The 16,447-nt window shown below is 62.6% G+C and overlaps 1 protein-coding gene across 1 annotated transcript; it reads right to left on the reverse strand.

Moving 5' to 3' along the window:
- Positions 1 to 337: 337 nt before the first annotated feature.
- RBM38 (RNA binding motif protein 38) lies at positions 338 to 15,687 on the reverse strand. Its single transcript, XM_081257182.1, has 4 exons — positions 15,247 to 15,687; positions 14,369 to 14,492; positions 13,841 to 13,895; positions 338 to 1,687 (listed from the first exon to the last, which is right to left on the reverse strand). Exons 1-4 carry the CDS (start codon positions 15,481 to 15,483, stop codon positions 1,384 to 1,386), a joined length of 720 nt encoding a protein of 239 aa, XP_081113308.1. The 5' UTR covers positions 15,484 to 15,687; the 3' UTR covers positions 338 to 1,383.
- Positions 15,688 to 16,447: the final 760 nt, after the last annotated feature.

A 16,447-nucleotide genomic window follows, 5' to 3' on the forward strand; every position in this document is an offset into this window, starting at 1 on the left:
GCCCATCAGAGACTGAGCCCGGTGGCTACGGGGCTCAGAGGCGCCCACTTCGAGGGAAAAACTACAGACCCACTTTTTCTTTAAAGAAAACAAGTTTTATTTTTATAATCAGAACATTCTAATAAAAATATTATTAGAATCTTAGCTACTTTGCTTTCTGGGCCTTGACTCTGCCCTGGCGTGCAGGGAAGCGCCTGCCCGTGTGCAGCAGCCCCGAGGCCTCCCACTTCCCTGAGGTAGGTCTGCAGGAGCAGCCCGCACGCCCCACCCCCTCGGGCCTGTCCCCCTCATCTCACTCTCCCCTCCCCCTCCAGGAGCCCCATCGAGGGCTGTGGGAACTGTCACCTTCCCCGTCCCCGAGCCCCCAAGGCAAGCAGATGTGTCTCAGCTCAATCTCGCAGCTGCTTGGGCTGGTACATACACAGCAGGCGACACGGCGGGGGGGACGCGGGGGGCACTCTGAGCCCCCACCCTGCCGGCCAGGACGCTGCGGTCCAGCCCCTCGGCCCGCAACCCCGTCACGGCCGTAGGGAGGGGGACAAGCTTAAGACAACTTACTGTCTGGAGACGCCCACCCTCTGAGGGGCTCGGGCACTCGGGCCTGCAGACACCTTATCACAGAAATACTGTCACTGGCTCCTCGGGTGTAGAGCCAGCGACAAGAGCGAGTCTTTCAAAGTCAAAAACAGGTTTTGGATTCTTGGTGGTGGGAGTCTCTGCTGAAAAAATAGACTGAAACTCTGAAATCACCTTAGTAGCAAAACGATGACGATAAGAAAAAAAAGTCGCAGTGCTTCGACGTAAAGGACCACGGCCAGCTGCCCCGTCGCTGGTCACCGGTGGCCCTGTCGCACCTGGGCGTCCGGGGGCCGGGGGGAGGGGGAGTGCCCCGGGGCCAGCATTTAGAAAACGGGAATTCAGGGGGCCGGTGATCCCCCCGTGCACGGTTCACAGCTGTGCAGACGGAGCAACAGCAGTGAACACGCTTCGCGATCCTGGGCTGCCCTGGAGTGAGGCCTCTCGGAGCGGGACAAAGTTTCTGCTCAGCCCAGGGGGCCGCCGGGGTCTGTGGAGGGCCCAAAGGCCCCACAGGATGCCGGGGGGACCACCCATGGGCTCCAGGGGTGCGGGAGGACGGGGACAGTGCGTGTGCGACATTCAGGCTGATCTTCAGATGGCTCTTGGTCACTCTTTTCTCTCAAAGTCCTCCCTCAAGGCGCGACGGTCCTGGGTGTAAAGAGAAGTGGTCTCTGGGCCGCCCGGGGTGCAGGCGGGGTCCCGCAGGGTCTCCCGAGGCACAGGTGCGGTGTGCACCCCTGGGCTCGGCTGGCACCCGCCCAGCACGTGGTGATGAGGCCGCAGTTGCAGGGGCAGAAACGGCCCTCACTGCATCCTGTCGGGCTGCAGCTGCTGAGGCTGGTACTGCACGAAGGCAGTGCCCGCGGGGGCCGCGGCCGAGAGGGCCTGGGGCACGGCGGCCGGGTAGCCGTAGCTCACAAAGCTGGCGGCTGTGGCGGGCGAGGCGGCATACGGGTACTGGTCGTAGGTGGCCGGTGGGTACTGGGCGTAGGCCGGGCTGGCCGGTGTGTACTCAATGTAGGGCGAGGACAGTGACGGGACTGGGGCCGCCGGGATCACCACGCTGGGCTGGACGATGGCTTGTGGGTAGATGTAGTGGGGGGTCAGCCTGTGGGGCCAAGCAGAGAGGCTCAGGGTCAGGGTCGGGCGACAGAGCGGGGAAACACAGCTGGTTCAGGTGGAGTGGAGGTGCCGGAAGAGCCGGGTGATGCCGTGTCCCCCCTCTGGCATCTCTACTTCCTCATCTGTAAAATGGGTGCAATTACAACAATAATGGTGCTCCTACCACAGGGCCTTTGCACTGGCCATGCCCACAACCTGCACAGCACTTTCCCCAGCGACCCACAGGGCTCCCACCTCCCTTCTTCAAGTCTGCACTCAACTATCTCCTCGGTGAACCCCTCCAGGCAGCCTCCCCCATCCCACCCTACACCCCAAACACCACCCATCCCCCACAGGAGCAACACGACATGATTTGGGGGCAGGGGTGGGGAGTTTAAAAATGACGAACAGGGCTTCCCTGGTGGCGCAGTGGTTGAGAGTCCGCCTGCCGATGCAGGGGACACGGGTTCGTGCCCCGGTCTGGGAGGATCCCACATGCCGCGGAGCGGCTGGGCCCGTTGAGCCATGGCCGCGGAGCCTGCGCGTCCGGAGCCTGTGCTCCGCAACGGGAGAGGCCGCAACAGTGAGAGGCCCGCGTACCGCAAAAAAAAAAAGAAAGAAAGAAAAAAAAAAGATGAACAATGTCAGCATCAAATCCAGCGCAAGCCCTTCTGAGCACAGGTCCCTGTGTGATCACCCAGGTCACATGTCCATGAAGCCAGTCCTGTCCCCCCCCTTCCCTGGGTTCATCTTCCCAGCATCTGCCACCCCCCAGCGACAGTCTGCACACTTTGCTTGTTTACCACACCTGTCTGCCCTGACTACAACGTCAGCCACCCATGAACTGACGACACAGACCCTGGCCCAGGCAGGGGCTCACTTGCTGAGTGAACGATGTAGTACAAGCGTGACCGCAATGACGGCGCTACGAGCACAGACGACGGCCAGAGCCTCGGGGACAAGGCCCGCAGGTCGGTGGCCACGCCTCACATGCAGTAACTCACACGCTGCAACTTCCCCCAGGTCGGCCTTCAGGTAACCGTCTCATTTTACAACAGAAAAACTGGTCTTGGAGGTGCCTCGCCCAGGGCCCCCCGGGCACCAGCCTGGGAGCTGAGAGCTGCACCCCGCACTCGTCCCTCCCTGCAGGCTGCCCACCGCGGGCTCCGTGCGTGCAGCCCTCCACCATAGGGGCGACCCCACACGCCGCAGACGGAGAAACCGAGGCTCGGGAAGGCAGTACCAGCAGGTGCCCGCTCTGGCAGCCAGCGCCGGGCCCCACGGCAGCGGTGGGCACACAGCGGCCTCGGCGGGGCCGACGCCGTGGCCTCCAGCATCGGCCCCTCCTCCTCCTCTCAGGCCCGCACAAGTCACACAGGACGGGGCTGACGTGGTTACACACCTGGGGGCCGCCCCAGCTTCCCTCCATGCCTGTGAGACAGGCCCCGGACCCCTGACCTGCCCCCCTTCCATTCCGAAGAGAAGCTGCTTTGAAAGAAAAAGGGAAACGTCCCCTCCCGGCGCTCCCGCAGGCCTGGCCGGGGCAGAAACTGGGGCAGCTCTGGGAGAGCAAGTGGACAGGAAGCCGGGCCCTGGAGGCTGGGCTCCCTGCCCCCGCCAGGCCCCTCAGCGTCCAGCAGCCCTCCCTCCCGAACAAGCACAGGGCCTCAGTGGGGCCCGGCGGCACCCCTGGGAGCAGCGAAAAAGCAGAGAAACCCGAGTGTCGTCCACGGGGACGGAGCAGCGTCCAGTGTCCCCAGACCGCCCCACGCGGCAGCAGGACGAGGTCCACGCTCAGCCCCAAGCCACTCCCCTCCAGGCTGCCGGGAGGGAAAGCCAAGCCACAGAGCAGAGAGACTGTTTATGCAAAACTGTGATATTTATACTGAATGGTGATAATGCTCATGCTAAAACAAATCCGATGTGTATTTATATCCGCGCTAAGGGTGGGTGAGGTGCCATTTTCACGGGTCCAAGAGTTGACCGAGGGCAACTTTATGTGGGGCAATGTTTTGAACGCAAAGAAAAGGCCTGGAAGGAGGCTGTGTAAGGGTTGCATGTGGGTCTGAGCATCTCTAAAAGGCAAATGGATTCACAGGCACAAAGGGGAATAAGAAGCACTCCTCGCAACAGCCGAAAAGGAAAAGCAAGAGTCCATCCAAGCATCCATCCAAGCAACCATCCAAGCACCCGTCCAAGCATCTGTCCAAGCATCCGTCCAAGCATCCATCCACTGATGAATGGATTTCCAGATTGCAATGGATCCACGCCAAGGAGTATTATTGCACCATAAAAAAGAATAACGCGCTGACACACGCCACAGTGTGGATGAACCTTGAGGACACGATGCTGAGTGAAAGAGGCCAGACACAAAAGGTCACGGACTGAATGATTCCGTTCACGTGAAATCTCCACAACAGCAAACCCAGAAAGAAAGTGGTTACACTGCAGGGGCTTCGGAAAGCAGGGGAGGGAGTGAGTGCTATGGGTCTCCTTCCGGGCGCCGAGAAAGTTCAGAATCAGACAGTGGTGATGGCCGCACGACTCTGTGAATGTATTTCATGCCCTAGAACAGCAGATTTGAGATTACGTGTACCTTACCACAATAAACGCACAAACGTAAGGGGCAAACCCTGAGCGAGGGGTCAATGACCCAGCGAGGAAAGAGCTGGGGTGGCGATGGGCACCACGGCCCCATGGATCCAGCAGCAAACCCCTGGGGGCGAGAGCCTGGGCACACCCGGCCTGTCCCGGAGGGGCCCCAGCTCCCCCCGGCCAGGGAGTTCCTATACCGGGCCCCCTCCTTGCCCTCCTGGGTGGCAGCGCCTCTGTGGTCGCCAAGGCCACGCAGCGCTGCTTGTCTGGAAGCCAGGCAGCTTTGGCCAGGAACCCTGCGCCACGGCCCAGGCCGCGGCACCCACTCTCCCTCTCCGCCCTATTAGGAGTTTCTACTGCCCACCACCTCCTGCCTCCCTGGTGGGAACAAGAGCCCTGAACAGAGCGGGGGCCTGGGTTCGAATCCCGCCTCGGCCTCCCAAGCTGCAACCAGCCTTCTCATGTGTCTGCGGGCATGCTCTGGGCAAGGATGCAGCGGTGAGCAGACGACCCAGCCCCTGGCCTCTCAGTGCTTGGATTCCAGAGGCACACAGACACACCAACCCGCGAACCAGAGCTGGGAGTGGTCGGGAGAGGCTTCTCGGAGGAGGGGGCGGCTGCTCAGAGCCTGAGTTCCTGGCCCATCTCCCCCACTGGACCTCACATGAGCAGGTGGTGCCTCGCCCAGGGCCTGGCCACGGGAGGGGCTGGACACGCAGTGCTCACAAACAGCCGGCGGGCACAGACCTCTCCGAGAAAGACAAGGGGCCCCAGCCACCCAGATGCCTCTCTGAAAAGGAGCCAGTGGAGACACGATGGAGCGTGTCTTGGTGCGATGCCCACTGTGCCGTCCTGGGCATCATCGATGCCCCCACCACGTGAGCCCCACGCGGCTCCCGGAACCCTAGAACAGTCCTTAGTGGGAAGCTATGGAAGCTCTGAGCCCAGAACTTCTCCCAACACGGGCAGGCGTACCACAGCCTCGACGGCATTTGCTAAAGATGTGGATCCTCGCAGACTGCCAAGGCAGACGGGGTCCGGGAATCTGCATCGGACAGGCCCCCGGGAATTCGGATACACACTGGCACTGCAGAACCACTACCTGGACCAGGCACACACCGTCCCCACGGCAGAAGCACCCGGGGCTCTGAAATGACAGGTTTCTGGCCACACCTGCCTCAAGGCTGCCGGCCAAGGCAGCTGTCACGTTTACCAGGTTTCTGACACTCAGTGTCGTCAGGACTAAGCTCTGCTCTGGCCACCACAGAGCTGCCCTGCTGGGGGACGCTCAGACACAGTGTGGGCGAATAAGCTTCAGCGTGAGAGGAAGGGGGACTCCCTTGTTTCCTGGCCTGCGGGGACACTGCGTGTCTGTATCTGTTCACCTGTTTCCCTCAAGCGCCCTGTCCCCACTCCCCACTCTGTTTGTGAAAAGCTCAAGATGACTTATGAAGCATTTCACAGCCATAAAATAGGTGCTGCTCTTACCCTATTTCCCAGAGAGGGAAACCAAGGCTCAGAGAGGCCGAGGGACTGGCAGTCACACAGCCAGAGAGACAACGGCCGGTGTGGGTTCTGCCACTGGGTTAAGCACTGCTGAGTCAAGGGGAGAGGAAGCTGCGAAGCTCCCGGCCCCGCCCCCAGGAAGGGGACCGGGGCCCTCAGCTCTGCACTCAGGTTACAGAGCTTCTGTGAGTCTCAGTTTTCCCATCTGTAAAACGGGTCTGGCAGAGGCTGATGTCAGGGCTTGAGAACCGAGACCCTCCACCGGAACAGCATTTCTCAGCCACAGCGGCTCTGCCCCCAGGGGACACTCAGCTGTGTCTGGGACATTCCTGATTGTCACACTGGGGGTTGGGGGTGTGCCGGTGGCAGCCAGCGGGTGGAGGCTGGGGACGCTACCAACATCCCACAGCGCACAGGATGGCCCCCCCGCACCGACCACGAAGAATCCTCCAGCATCATGGCAAGGTCGAGACGCTGCTATAAACTGCAAAGAAAAAGGCAAATACCCTTGTCACGACCACTGACACCCATGCAGAGGGCTGGGAAGAGGCCAGGCAGGGACCAAGGGACTGAGCTGGTGCACACACCCCCACCCCCACCACGGGAACCCACTGGACTCTTTGGTGAGAAGGAAACCCCAGCCAAACCACCGGCTGGCCCCGTCTGAGCACAGCCCCTGCGCCCCCTTCCCAGGCCCGCACACCACAACGGGGGAGGTCCCACGCGCCTGGCACCGGGGAACAGGGTGTGCGTCCAGAGGGTTCCCAGCACCCCCACCTACTCCCCAGAAAGGTCAGGGTGCCGCCGGCCTCCGCGTGCTTGCTCTGCAGGCTTCTGAAAAGGGCACAGGCCTGGCATGCTCTGTCCTCGGGGACTCCCCTGCCCACGTCCATCCCACCCCACCCCCGGTCCCCCAATTCCCCGTTCCCCCCGGTCCCCCAGCAACAAGCCTGCATTCACCCAGACCTGGCAGGCCTGCTGTGCCGCCCCCTACCCTGCGGCCAGGGGTCGTCTTAAAAACAGTCCGGGAGACCAGGCCACTCGGGCACGTCCCCACAGGGGCCTCCCCTTCGCCCAGAGCCAAACCCTGACTGCTCCCCACCCCCAGGGCCTCCCTCAGCCTACCTCCCCAGCTTACCTCCAGCCCACTGTCCCCACTCCGGCCACCCAGAGCTCCTTTCTGTCCCCCAGACTGCACATGCTTCTCCGAAGACACAGCCTTTGCACCTGCTGCTCCCGCTGCTGGCAGGCTCCTTCCCACAGCTCAAACCTCACCTCCTCAGAGGCCTTCCCCGACCACGCCCCCCCGCCGGCCTTCCTTCCTTCCGACAACCCCAGACCACCCTGTCATCCACCTTCTGTGCCGCTGTCTTCCCCACGAGAACGCAAGCCCCACGAGGGCGGGAACCTGGCTGCACTGCTGGGTCCCAAGCGCCTAGCCAGCCCCTGCCGAATGCCAAGGGCCCTGCGGGGGCAGCCGGTGGCAAAGGGGCCCCTCCGGGGCTGCTGCCACTCCCTGGGCCGGGAGTCACGGCCCTGGGCAGGCAGAGGACGTAGCCCAGCCGGCACAGCCGGGGAGCCTGGGGAAGCAGAACCCGCAGCCTCAGTTCAAGTCTGGCTCTTCACCTGCCAGCCTTGGCCTCGACCCGGGGGCTGGGACTGCGCCCTCTCCACACCCCAGAGACCCCCTCCTCAAGCCTGAGGGAGGTCAAGATCAGCCCCCACCCAGCCAGGACGGACCAAAGGCCCTCCCAGCCCAGCCCCATGGAGGGCAGCCCAGGGCCCTGGAGGGAAAAACAAACCAGCTAGCAGGACGGTCAGGTTTGGGGTCAGAACCTAAAAGTCAGTTGACCTGATGCCCAGGGCCTGGGCAAAGCAAACCCCCAAACCCCCAGATTGGGAAGAGGGCTGCAGCCGGCCAGGTTCAAAAGGCCAGACCATCCTGGGGGGGCACACGCTCAGGCTGAGCACCCCCTGCTGAAAGGGTGATGGCCGAGATCTCTGCCCGGACCCACGCACCCAGGGCGAGCGGCACACAGCCAGGAGACAGCCAGCTGCCTCGGCCGATGGAGACCAGGGCGGCGGGCGAGAACCGAGTCTGGGTCCTGGCCGTGCCTGTCCAAGTCCGTCGGCCCTCTCTGGCCGCGTTTCCCCACGTGTAAACTGAGGACTCCGTAAACTACAGAGTCCGACAGAGCCTCCCCTGGAGCCCTGAAGGCAGAGGTCTTGGGGTCTGAGCAGGAGCGTCCAGGGACGCCGGGGCAGGTGAGGGGACCGAGGCAGCCGGCGCCTGGGAGACAGACGGGCACGCCACCCACACACTCAGAGCAAAACTCTCAGCGAAAAGGATCCGCTGCAGCGCCAAGCACTCATTTTGTGAATGCACAGCTACCCCCAAAAATAAAAATAAAAAAGGCAAATGAGCCCATTTCACTTTCTCTGCTCTCTGGAGGTTTGGCCTGATCAGTCAGAGAAGCTGGCAGCCGCTGGGGCACAACTCAGGATCCTCAGGCCAGGGAGGGGCCTCGCAGGGCTCTCCGGAGGGGGGACATGCAGGCTCCCTGGGGCCGTCAGACCACAAAGCAGGTAAAACGCGTCTCCCGCGGGGCAGTGCAGACCCTGGCCCGGCATCTCCACCGGAACCTGTCCAAACCCAGACGCCCGCTCTTCCCCCAAACGGCAGCCTCCCCTCACTGCCAAGGCCAACTGACCCGCCATTAGCTCAGGCCCAAAGTTCTGGAATCTTCTCGGACTTTCTTTCACACGTTCTTTAAATGTGCTCAGAATCCCACAGCTCCTGACTCCCAGGCAGCCACCACGGCCTCGCGTGTGGACTGGACCACTGCGAGGTCCCCTAGTGGCGCCCCAATCCCGGCCTCGGTGGTTCAGGCCTACCCAGCACTTGCTATAAGACGCAAGTGACCCGGCCCTCATGTGCTCAGGGCCTACAGCGCCCCCCCCCAGCACTCAGGCAAATCCAAATGCTCCCCTGGGCCACCGAGGCCCGACGTGAGCTGAGGCCACCCTGCTGGGCCTCCGACCCCGCCAATCTCCCACCACTCACACCAGCCTCCCCTGCCCAGCTGCCCCTCTCCCCCGAGAGCGCCTGTCGCCACCCGAGCCGCCACCGCTCTGCCAAAGGAAGCTCTGTAATCACGAGCAGGGCCAGGGCTCCCTCCGTCTCCACGAAGTCCCCAACCTGCCACAAACTGGCTGGATGACAGCACAGCTTCCTCCTTTCAGCCACGTGGGAGGGGTCAGGAGAATGATCCAGATGCACCCCGCCCCCCGTCAGCACGCTGCAGGGCATGCATCACGTCCACATGGCAGACGGGGAAACCGAGGCTCAGGGACAAGAACTCGTCGCGAGGACAAAGGGTCACACGGACGAGTCGTGGGGCTTCCAGGCTCCTCACACAGCCTCCTCCTGCTGCAGTGAGAAGGGGCGGCCCGGGCCACTTGGGAGCCCCCCACCCGGGTCCCTGCTCGGGGACACACCCGTGAGGCCGAGTGAGACGCCCACGTCAGCCTGCGTGTGGTCAGGCCGCTCCCTTCGGCCGGAGGCTTCCTGACGAGGCCTCAGTACGGGGGCCCCTCCCGCCAGGGCCACTGGGGCCGGCGAAGAGCTCATCCTTGGACGGGAGCCCGAGAACCGCCCCTGAAGCCAGTGTCTGTTACAGCAGACGGGGACAAACAACAGGTGTGCGCGGGCCGCCCGCCAGGGAGGGCCACGCGCCGGCCCACTCCTCGCTCCAGCGAGGGCCAAACAGGAAGCGACGGGCTGGGGAGGGGCACGGCCACCCCAGACACCCTGAAAGTAAAAACAAGCCACGTGATGCCCCACGGGAGGGCACCAGCTTCCTCTCTGCCCCCTACCCTCCGGCTGTGACCTCACTTCCTGCCACACCTCCAAGGCGCGGGCCCCCTGTTCAAGGCGCTGCGACTCCCCCCGGCTTTATTTACTTCGTATCATGAAATCACGAGAGACTCTCCGGAAAGCGCAAACACAGTAGAGAGAGGCCCCACGGGCCATCCCGTGGTGTCCCCAGAGGTGACGTCTCATAACCCAACACGCTACCAAACCCAGGAGGCGCACACCGGCGCATCGCTCTGAGCTCGGCTCCGGGCCTTGCTCGGATTCCACCAGTTCGGGGGTGTCCTCGGGTGTTAAGTCCATGATTCTGTATCGCACGCACAATCACCCACCCACTGTTACAATCTCGACACAGGCCTGTCCCAGCCCACGAGGCCCTCCGCCGGCCAGCTGCCCTGTTCAGCTGTCCCCGTCACCGCCTCGGCCCTCACGTGCCCACGCGGATGTCTAATGGCCTGGCTTCCCCGCCAGAAAGCGAGATGGAGAACCAACCACATCTTTTTTATTCAAAGTATCCAGCAGGTGCTCAACAAATACCGGATGAATGAAGGATTCTGGGAACAGCTCTCGGCCTTCTGCCCAGCCCACTGTGCTCCGTGACATCTTCCTGTCACTCTCTGGCCCCTCTCCCGCCCTGGGGACCCAGACACTCTGCTCAGACCCCCTGGGCAGGCACACACCCACGGCCTGGTCACAGCAAGGGCAGCGGGTCTCCATCTGGGCACCGGGGCCCTTCACAAAGAGGGTGTAGGGGCCCTGAAACTGTAGGCCGAACGGCGTGTGTACGTGCCAGGGAGAGGGTCCCATCCCCAGTCGGCCCTGGGAGGTGGCACCGACACAGTCCCCACCCCTCAGACGGGGAGATGAGCCCGGAGAGAAGGGGCTGGGCCTGGCCTCGAGCCCAGGGCCTCGCTCCAGCACGAGGCCTGCCTGACACCCAACAGCCCCGGAACCCTGTCCTGCCATCTGGGACCTAGGGACTGGCCCCAACCCGGCACTGAGGGGGGCGGCTCGCGGTGGACGGCTGTGGAGCCCACAACAAGGCACCCTTAAGAAACTGGGGTGGGGAGATGAGCCCAGAGAAGCAGCTGACCCTTCAAAAATAACCCAAGGAGAGGCTCCCAGTGCAGCCAGGCCTGGGACAAACCTCAGCTCCTACAAGCCTCAGGCTCAGGCCTGGACAGACAGCCCTGACACTGGGAGGCCCCTTCCAAGCCAGACCCAACACTCTGCCTGGACCTGTGCCTGCAGTCTGCTGACTGTCCCATGCCATCAGCAAAGGACCAGTCGGCTGGGTGGTCTATGACCGCAGTCGCCCCCCGGGATCAAGCCACCTGCCACCTGCCAAAGAAGCCTTCTCCAAACCCTAACCCTAACTCAAACCCTCGGCCCCATGTAGTTAACATGACGGAAGTGTCCCGGTCGCGTTAGGTCCTGAAAAATCCCGTTCTTGAAGAAAAGAAAAACTGCGGGCAGGGAATCCAAGCAAAAAGCAGAGAGTGTAAAAGTTCTTTGGCAAATCTTTCCATGCTGACATTTACGACCCAGCCAGATGAGGATTCCGCAGTGGCCTTGCCCAAAAGCGAGCTGTGGAATCTTTAGAGCTGTCCCAGGCACACGGTCGGGGCCGGAAAGTCAGGGAAAGTTCCGCCGGGCAGGAGAGGGTTAACGGGTTTGCAAACTCTGGGCTGCCCGGGCCTTGCTGCCAACCCAGAGCCGACACCACTGACCGCTGAGTCAGGCCCGGCCGGGCCCAGGCCCGTTGTTTGCAAAATCAAAAGGGACGCTGACAGCCCAACTCTCCAGCCAGGCGGGCGGGCGCTGGGAGGAGACAGCTGACCCCAAAAGCCCGGCCCGGCAGCCCTCCTGCCCCCTGGGGTCTCAGCAAGGCCTGGTGGGAGGCGGCACAGCTCTGAAAGGCTGCAGTCCACCAGCTGCTGGAAATGCAGAGCTGGACTCTCCCTCTGATCCCTGTCCCTGTTTGGGTCTCCACCCCCTTGGTAACCAACAAATAGGGCCAGAGGCTTCTTCATTGTCACAGGTGTTAAATGGCCAGCCAGCAGATTCACTTACAAAACACTGTCGCCTGCAGTCGGGAGCACATGGCAGTAAAATCGGTGACTGACGCCTGACCACCCTCCCATGGGTGGTGCTCTGAGGACCACCAGGGAAACCATCGGAGCACCCTTCCCACCCGCCCGCCCCACAGAGCAGCGGTTGAGAGCGTGGGTTCCAGAGCCAGCCCGCGTGGGTTCAAATCCGGTCACTTCAGCCACCCTGGACAGGTTGTTAACCTTTTTAACCTTTCTTTGCCACAGTTTCCCCACCTAAGAAGCAAGAGTAATATCGGTCCCAACCTTAGAGAGCTGCCGTGAGGGCAGGAGAGAATGCAGACAGGTTGGAGCCCCTGGTCCCACGTGCCAGCACTGCCTCAGGTGGTTATTACTCCCATTTTCCAGATGAGGAAAGTAGAGACTCAGGAAGAGAACATCTCTTGCCAAGATGGACCAACTGGTAAGTGACAAAGTCAGGATTTGAACCCAGGTCTGCAGGCTCCAGAGGCCAAGTGCTGATGGTCACCAAGTCCCAGAGGCAGCTGTGACAGATCAGAAGGGAGCCCAGGCTCGAGCGGGAAGCTATGGTCACATTTCAAGCAGGAAAGAGCCACATGTGCTCGAGGCTCACGCCCAGATCTCCGTGCCAGCCCCTGGCCCAGCCCCTGCCCTGGGGAACAGAGCCAGGGCTGTGGAAAGTGAGGAACACCCTCCTCGTATGGCCTGAACCCAAACAGGAAGAACCTGGGTGACGGCAGGAAGACGGGGGTGTCCCCAAACACCTTCCAAGATGGCTGCAGACACAGGTGAAGCAGATCCCAGGGCAAGAAGGAAACCAGAACCCCCTGCTCCCTGCCGCCCTCCAGGCTTCCTCTCAGGAGGACAGACCGGGACCTGGGCTCACACACTTCCTCCAGTTCACGTGGGGGCCACTGTGCCGCCACAGAGGCTGCCTGTCAGGGTAAGCAGCCCCGAATCACGGTTGACCTGCCCAGTCCACCCAAGCCCAACTCCCAACCTGCTCCAGTGCCTGGTTCACGCTGCCCCAGTGAGCCAGGTGGCCCCTTAAACCGAGCCTCTGGGGCAGGTACACACACACTCACACACACGCACACACTTGCAACTTTCAGCACAAAACGCAGGGCCTGGGATTCAGTCTCTGATAGCTTAAGAAGTTCTAATGTTCTAAAAGGTGCTGCCTGTTCTGTAAGTGCCCCCCCAGAACAAACCCCCATCCCCATCAGCACGCTCCCTGCACTGGGGCACACAGCCGACATCAATCACAGGGCTGGGAAGTCAGCCGGCACGGCAGGCTCCTTTGTGCCCCTAGTTTCTGTCCTTTCCCAAGCAGCTGCTAGACCTTATTAGATGTTAAAAAAAAAAAAAGACGACGACGAAGGCCCTTTTCGGATGGAGACTGGGACACACTGCTCTAAAGCACATCAGACAAAAAGCCCACAGGCCGGGCCCACGCGGGCGGGGACATCTGGCCCTGATCCCGGCTCACCTGTTGCAGCTTCGCAAACACTGGACCAGTTGGCAGTGACCTGCTGCCGCCATCTGTCGGGCACTGGAGCAGGTCAGGGGGGCGCCCTCGAAGAGCCTGGCCCGGTTCCTAGTCGGCAAGCCTTTCCAGCGCACTTACCTCACCTGCATGGGGTCTACGCCAGGCCTCCACCCCCAGAACTCAGAGGCGCTGTCACCATCCCACAGCACAGGGGAGGAACCTGAGGCACTGGTGGCTGCGTGAGCGGAGGTCACGCACCCAGCAAGGGGAAACCGGGATCTGAACCCAGGCCACAGGCTCCAGAGCCCATGCTCCCCGCCTCTCTGTGATGTGGCCTTTTCCGGAGGGCAGAGAAATGCAACCTGCCTTCTCCCAGCTTGTCTCCCTCCCACTCCCAAAACACAATCACGCTTCTGAAAGGCTGGAGCAGAGGTCGGTTCTCAGACACAGAAAGGTGGCTGCAAACAGCGCAACCGACCACCGTGGGGTCGGCAGTCCCAGGGTAAGAAGCTCCCTCAGACCGATGGGCGCCTGCACTGAAAGACCCAGGAAGCTCGCAGCCCCCTGGCCTGGTTTCCAAGGCCTGTTTACCGCCCCCCATCCCAGCCAGCCCTGGCCACTCACCCGTAAGTCCGCTGGATCAAGGTGGGGTGCAGCTGCTGCATGCCGATGGCAAAGCCTAAAACGAGGGACCAGTTAGGGGCCCGGCCTGACACAGGAAAGAACCTCACGACCATCCACCTCTAGCCCGAAGCGTTCATCAGCTTCCTTTCCCCTCCCAGGCCACCTCCACATGAACCCCAAAACTCCCAGCCGAAGGAGGCCAAGGGGCCCGAGAAGCAGCAGCCTCGGGGACTCTGTCCTCCCGACCTCCAGCCCCAGGGACCAACTTCCTCCCTCCGGTGAGGACAGCTGACAACTGGGTGACGCGCCCTCCTCCCTGTCCCACCGGCACACACAGCTAGGAAGGGGTTCAGCTTCCAAGCTGGGAGACGACTGCTCCGTGATGGCTCTCTGGGAGCACATGACAGCCGACTGCCACCCCTGGTGTGTGTGTGGAGGGGGGAGCGGGCGGGTGCCTTTTCCACCCGACAGATACCAACGCTGAATATAGAAACCAGAAGTGCCAGGGAAGGAAAACAGGGCTCTCACCCGTCTGGAGGCTCCGCGGCTTGGCACCCAGATAGGCCAGGTTCACGTTGGCCTTGCGGCCGTCAATGTTGGGGTTAGGGTCTTTGCAAGCCCTCTCAGCTGCCGCCCGGTCAGCCATGGTCACCTGGAGGAGCACAGACGCATCAGGGGCTTTCCTTGCCGGCGGGGGGAGCAGAGAGAGGGCTCTAGAGCCCTGGCACGGGGCCCTCGTTTCCCCCCGCCCCGGGTGCCCATTACCCAAGGCGCCCAGCCCAGTCCCCTTTGACCCCAGCCTGGGGCCCTCCCAAAGCTGCCCCTGGGCCCCGGCTCCTCCCCCCCGCCCCCCCCCCCGAGTTCAAGTGCTAGGAAACGCTGCCCTCAAGGACGGAAACAACCACCAGGGGAAGACACGGCCACCCCGAAGGGAGGCAGGGGTCCCGGCCAGTGGGAACCACAAACCTCCTCATGGGAGTGGTTTGGGGACCCCCTAGTTAGAAAGGGAGTAAAAGAGGTGTCTTCAGGCCGATTTTTACTTAGGTTGTGTGGGGTGTCTGAGGGGGCTGCTGGAAAATAAAATGGGGGTTGCTTCAGCGCTCCTGAGCGCCCGGGGCTGAAGCCCGGCTCCTCTCTCGCTTGTTGCACCAGGAAGTGCCGAGAAGCTCTCCACAAACTTCGGAGTCCTAATTGAACACAGCGGCTCTCCCTTTAAACCGGGCGTGGGGAGGGGGCAGGGAGACCGGGCCTGGGGGGCGGGGGCAGGACCGGCTGGAGCCCGAGAGGGGGCAGCAGGTGCCGAGCCGGCGGGAGGCGCCCGGGGCTGGCGTGCGCCCGCCGGCTGACTCAGCGGCCCGGCCGCGATAAGTGCGGGGCGGGGAGCGCCCGGCCGCGGGGCTACTTACGAAGCCGTAGCCGCGGGACTTGCCCGTCTGGCGGTCGGTGATGACCACTGCCTCCTCGATGTCCCCGAAGCCCTCGAAGTACTTCCTGAGAGAGGCGTCGGTGGTGTGGTAGGGCAGGCCGCCCACGAATATCTTGGTGAACGTGGTGTCCTTCTGCGAGCCGTGCATGGCGCCGAGGGCGGCCGGGGGCCGCGGGAAGCCCGCGCTCGGGGCGCACGGCGCGGGCTGCAGCAGCATGGGGGGCGCCCCGCCGCCTACGGACCCGGGCCGCGTAGGGCTGCGCTCATTGGGGGCGGTGGGGAGTGAGCGGGGCAGCAGGAGCGCCGGCCCAGCCGCCGGGCCCGTCCACTCGCGGGTCGCTCCCGCTCTACGCGCAGCACTGCGCAGCGTCGCGTTCCTACCGGCGCTGCGGGAACTCTGCGCCCCGTCGCCCACCCTGGCTTTGTAGTCGGCCCCGCCCCCGTCCCGCCTAGTCCCCGCCCCGGGCATCCGGCCCCGCCCCCTCATCCCCGCCCGGGCGCGCGGGGGCCGCCGGGAAGCGTAGTCCGGCCCCGCCACGCCACGCCCCACGTGCCCCGGTGAAGCCCAGGGGCAGGGCGCGCAAGAGGGTAGGGGGCGCATCCGGGTGTTTTGGGGGGACCAATACGTGCTCACTGGGTTCCTGGCCCCTGCTCTCGAGGAGCGCACCGTCTAGCGAATCAGATGTAAACGATTCAGACCATGTTTAGTGAGTCTGAATCGTTTCCCCAGTGCAGCTTACGGTACAGGAACTTATATTAAAGGTGAAACAGCCTTTGTTTTTATATGTAAATGTAATTCGTTCGACGAATATTTATCAGGGCGTGGGGGATGCAGAAATGCACGCAACACACTCTACCCCACAGAGCTTCTATGAACAAGACAAACAGGTAAATACACAATGTACTATCCATTAAGAAGTAAATCAGGGCGCTGCCATCCAGGAGTGGCCAGAGTGGTCCCGGAGGCCCCTGTGAGAAGGTGACTGGGCAGGGGCAGTAGTTCTGGCCTCCTCAAAAGTCCATCCCTGTGCCAAGGATCCCTCCATCTCTATGGGCCATCCTTGGGGGAAAGCAAGCAGACGGTGGCCCTGTTCCCTCTGTTCCCTTCTCCAGCCCGAGAAACAGGCCCACCCCTGGGTCTCTGTAGCAGGATCCGCTACAGAATTGTCAGGGCACCTTGT

Source organism: Mesoplodon bidens, assembly GCF_964165515.1.
Source record: "Mesoplodon bidens genome assembly, chromosome: 15".
NCBI classification, from domain to species: domain Eukaryota; kingdom Metazoa; phylum Chordata; class Mammalia; order Artiodactyla; family Ziphiidae; genus Mesoplodon; species Mesoplodon bidens.

Coding starts and splice junctions, on each gene's coding strand:
- RBM38 (XM_081257182.1), bottom strand. CDS start 15,483: ATGCTGCTGCAGCCCGCGCCGTGCGCCCCGAGCGCGGGCTTCCCGCGG. Junction 14,493..15,246: donor AGTCCCGCGGCTACGGCTTC/GTAAGTAGCCCC, acceptor GTGCTCCTCCAG/GTGACCATGGCTGACCGGGC. Junction 1,688..13,840: donor TTGATCCAGCGGACTTACGG/GTGAGTGGCCAG, acceptor TTGGCCCCACAG/GCTGACCCCCCACTACATCT.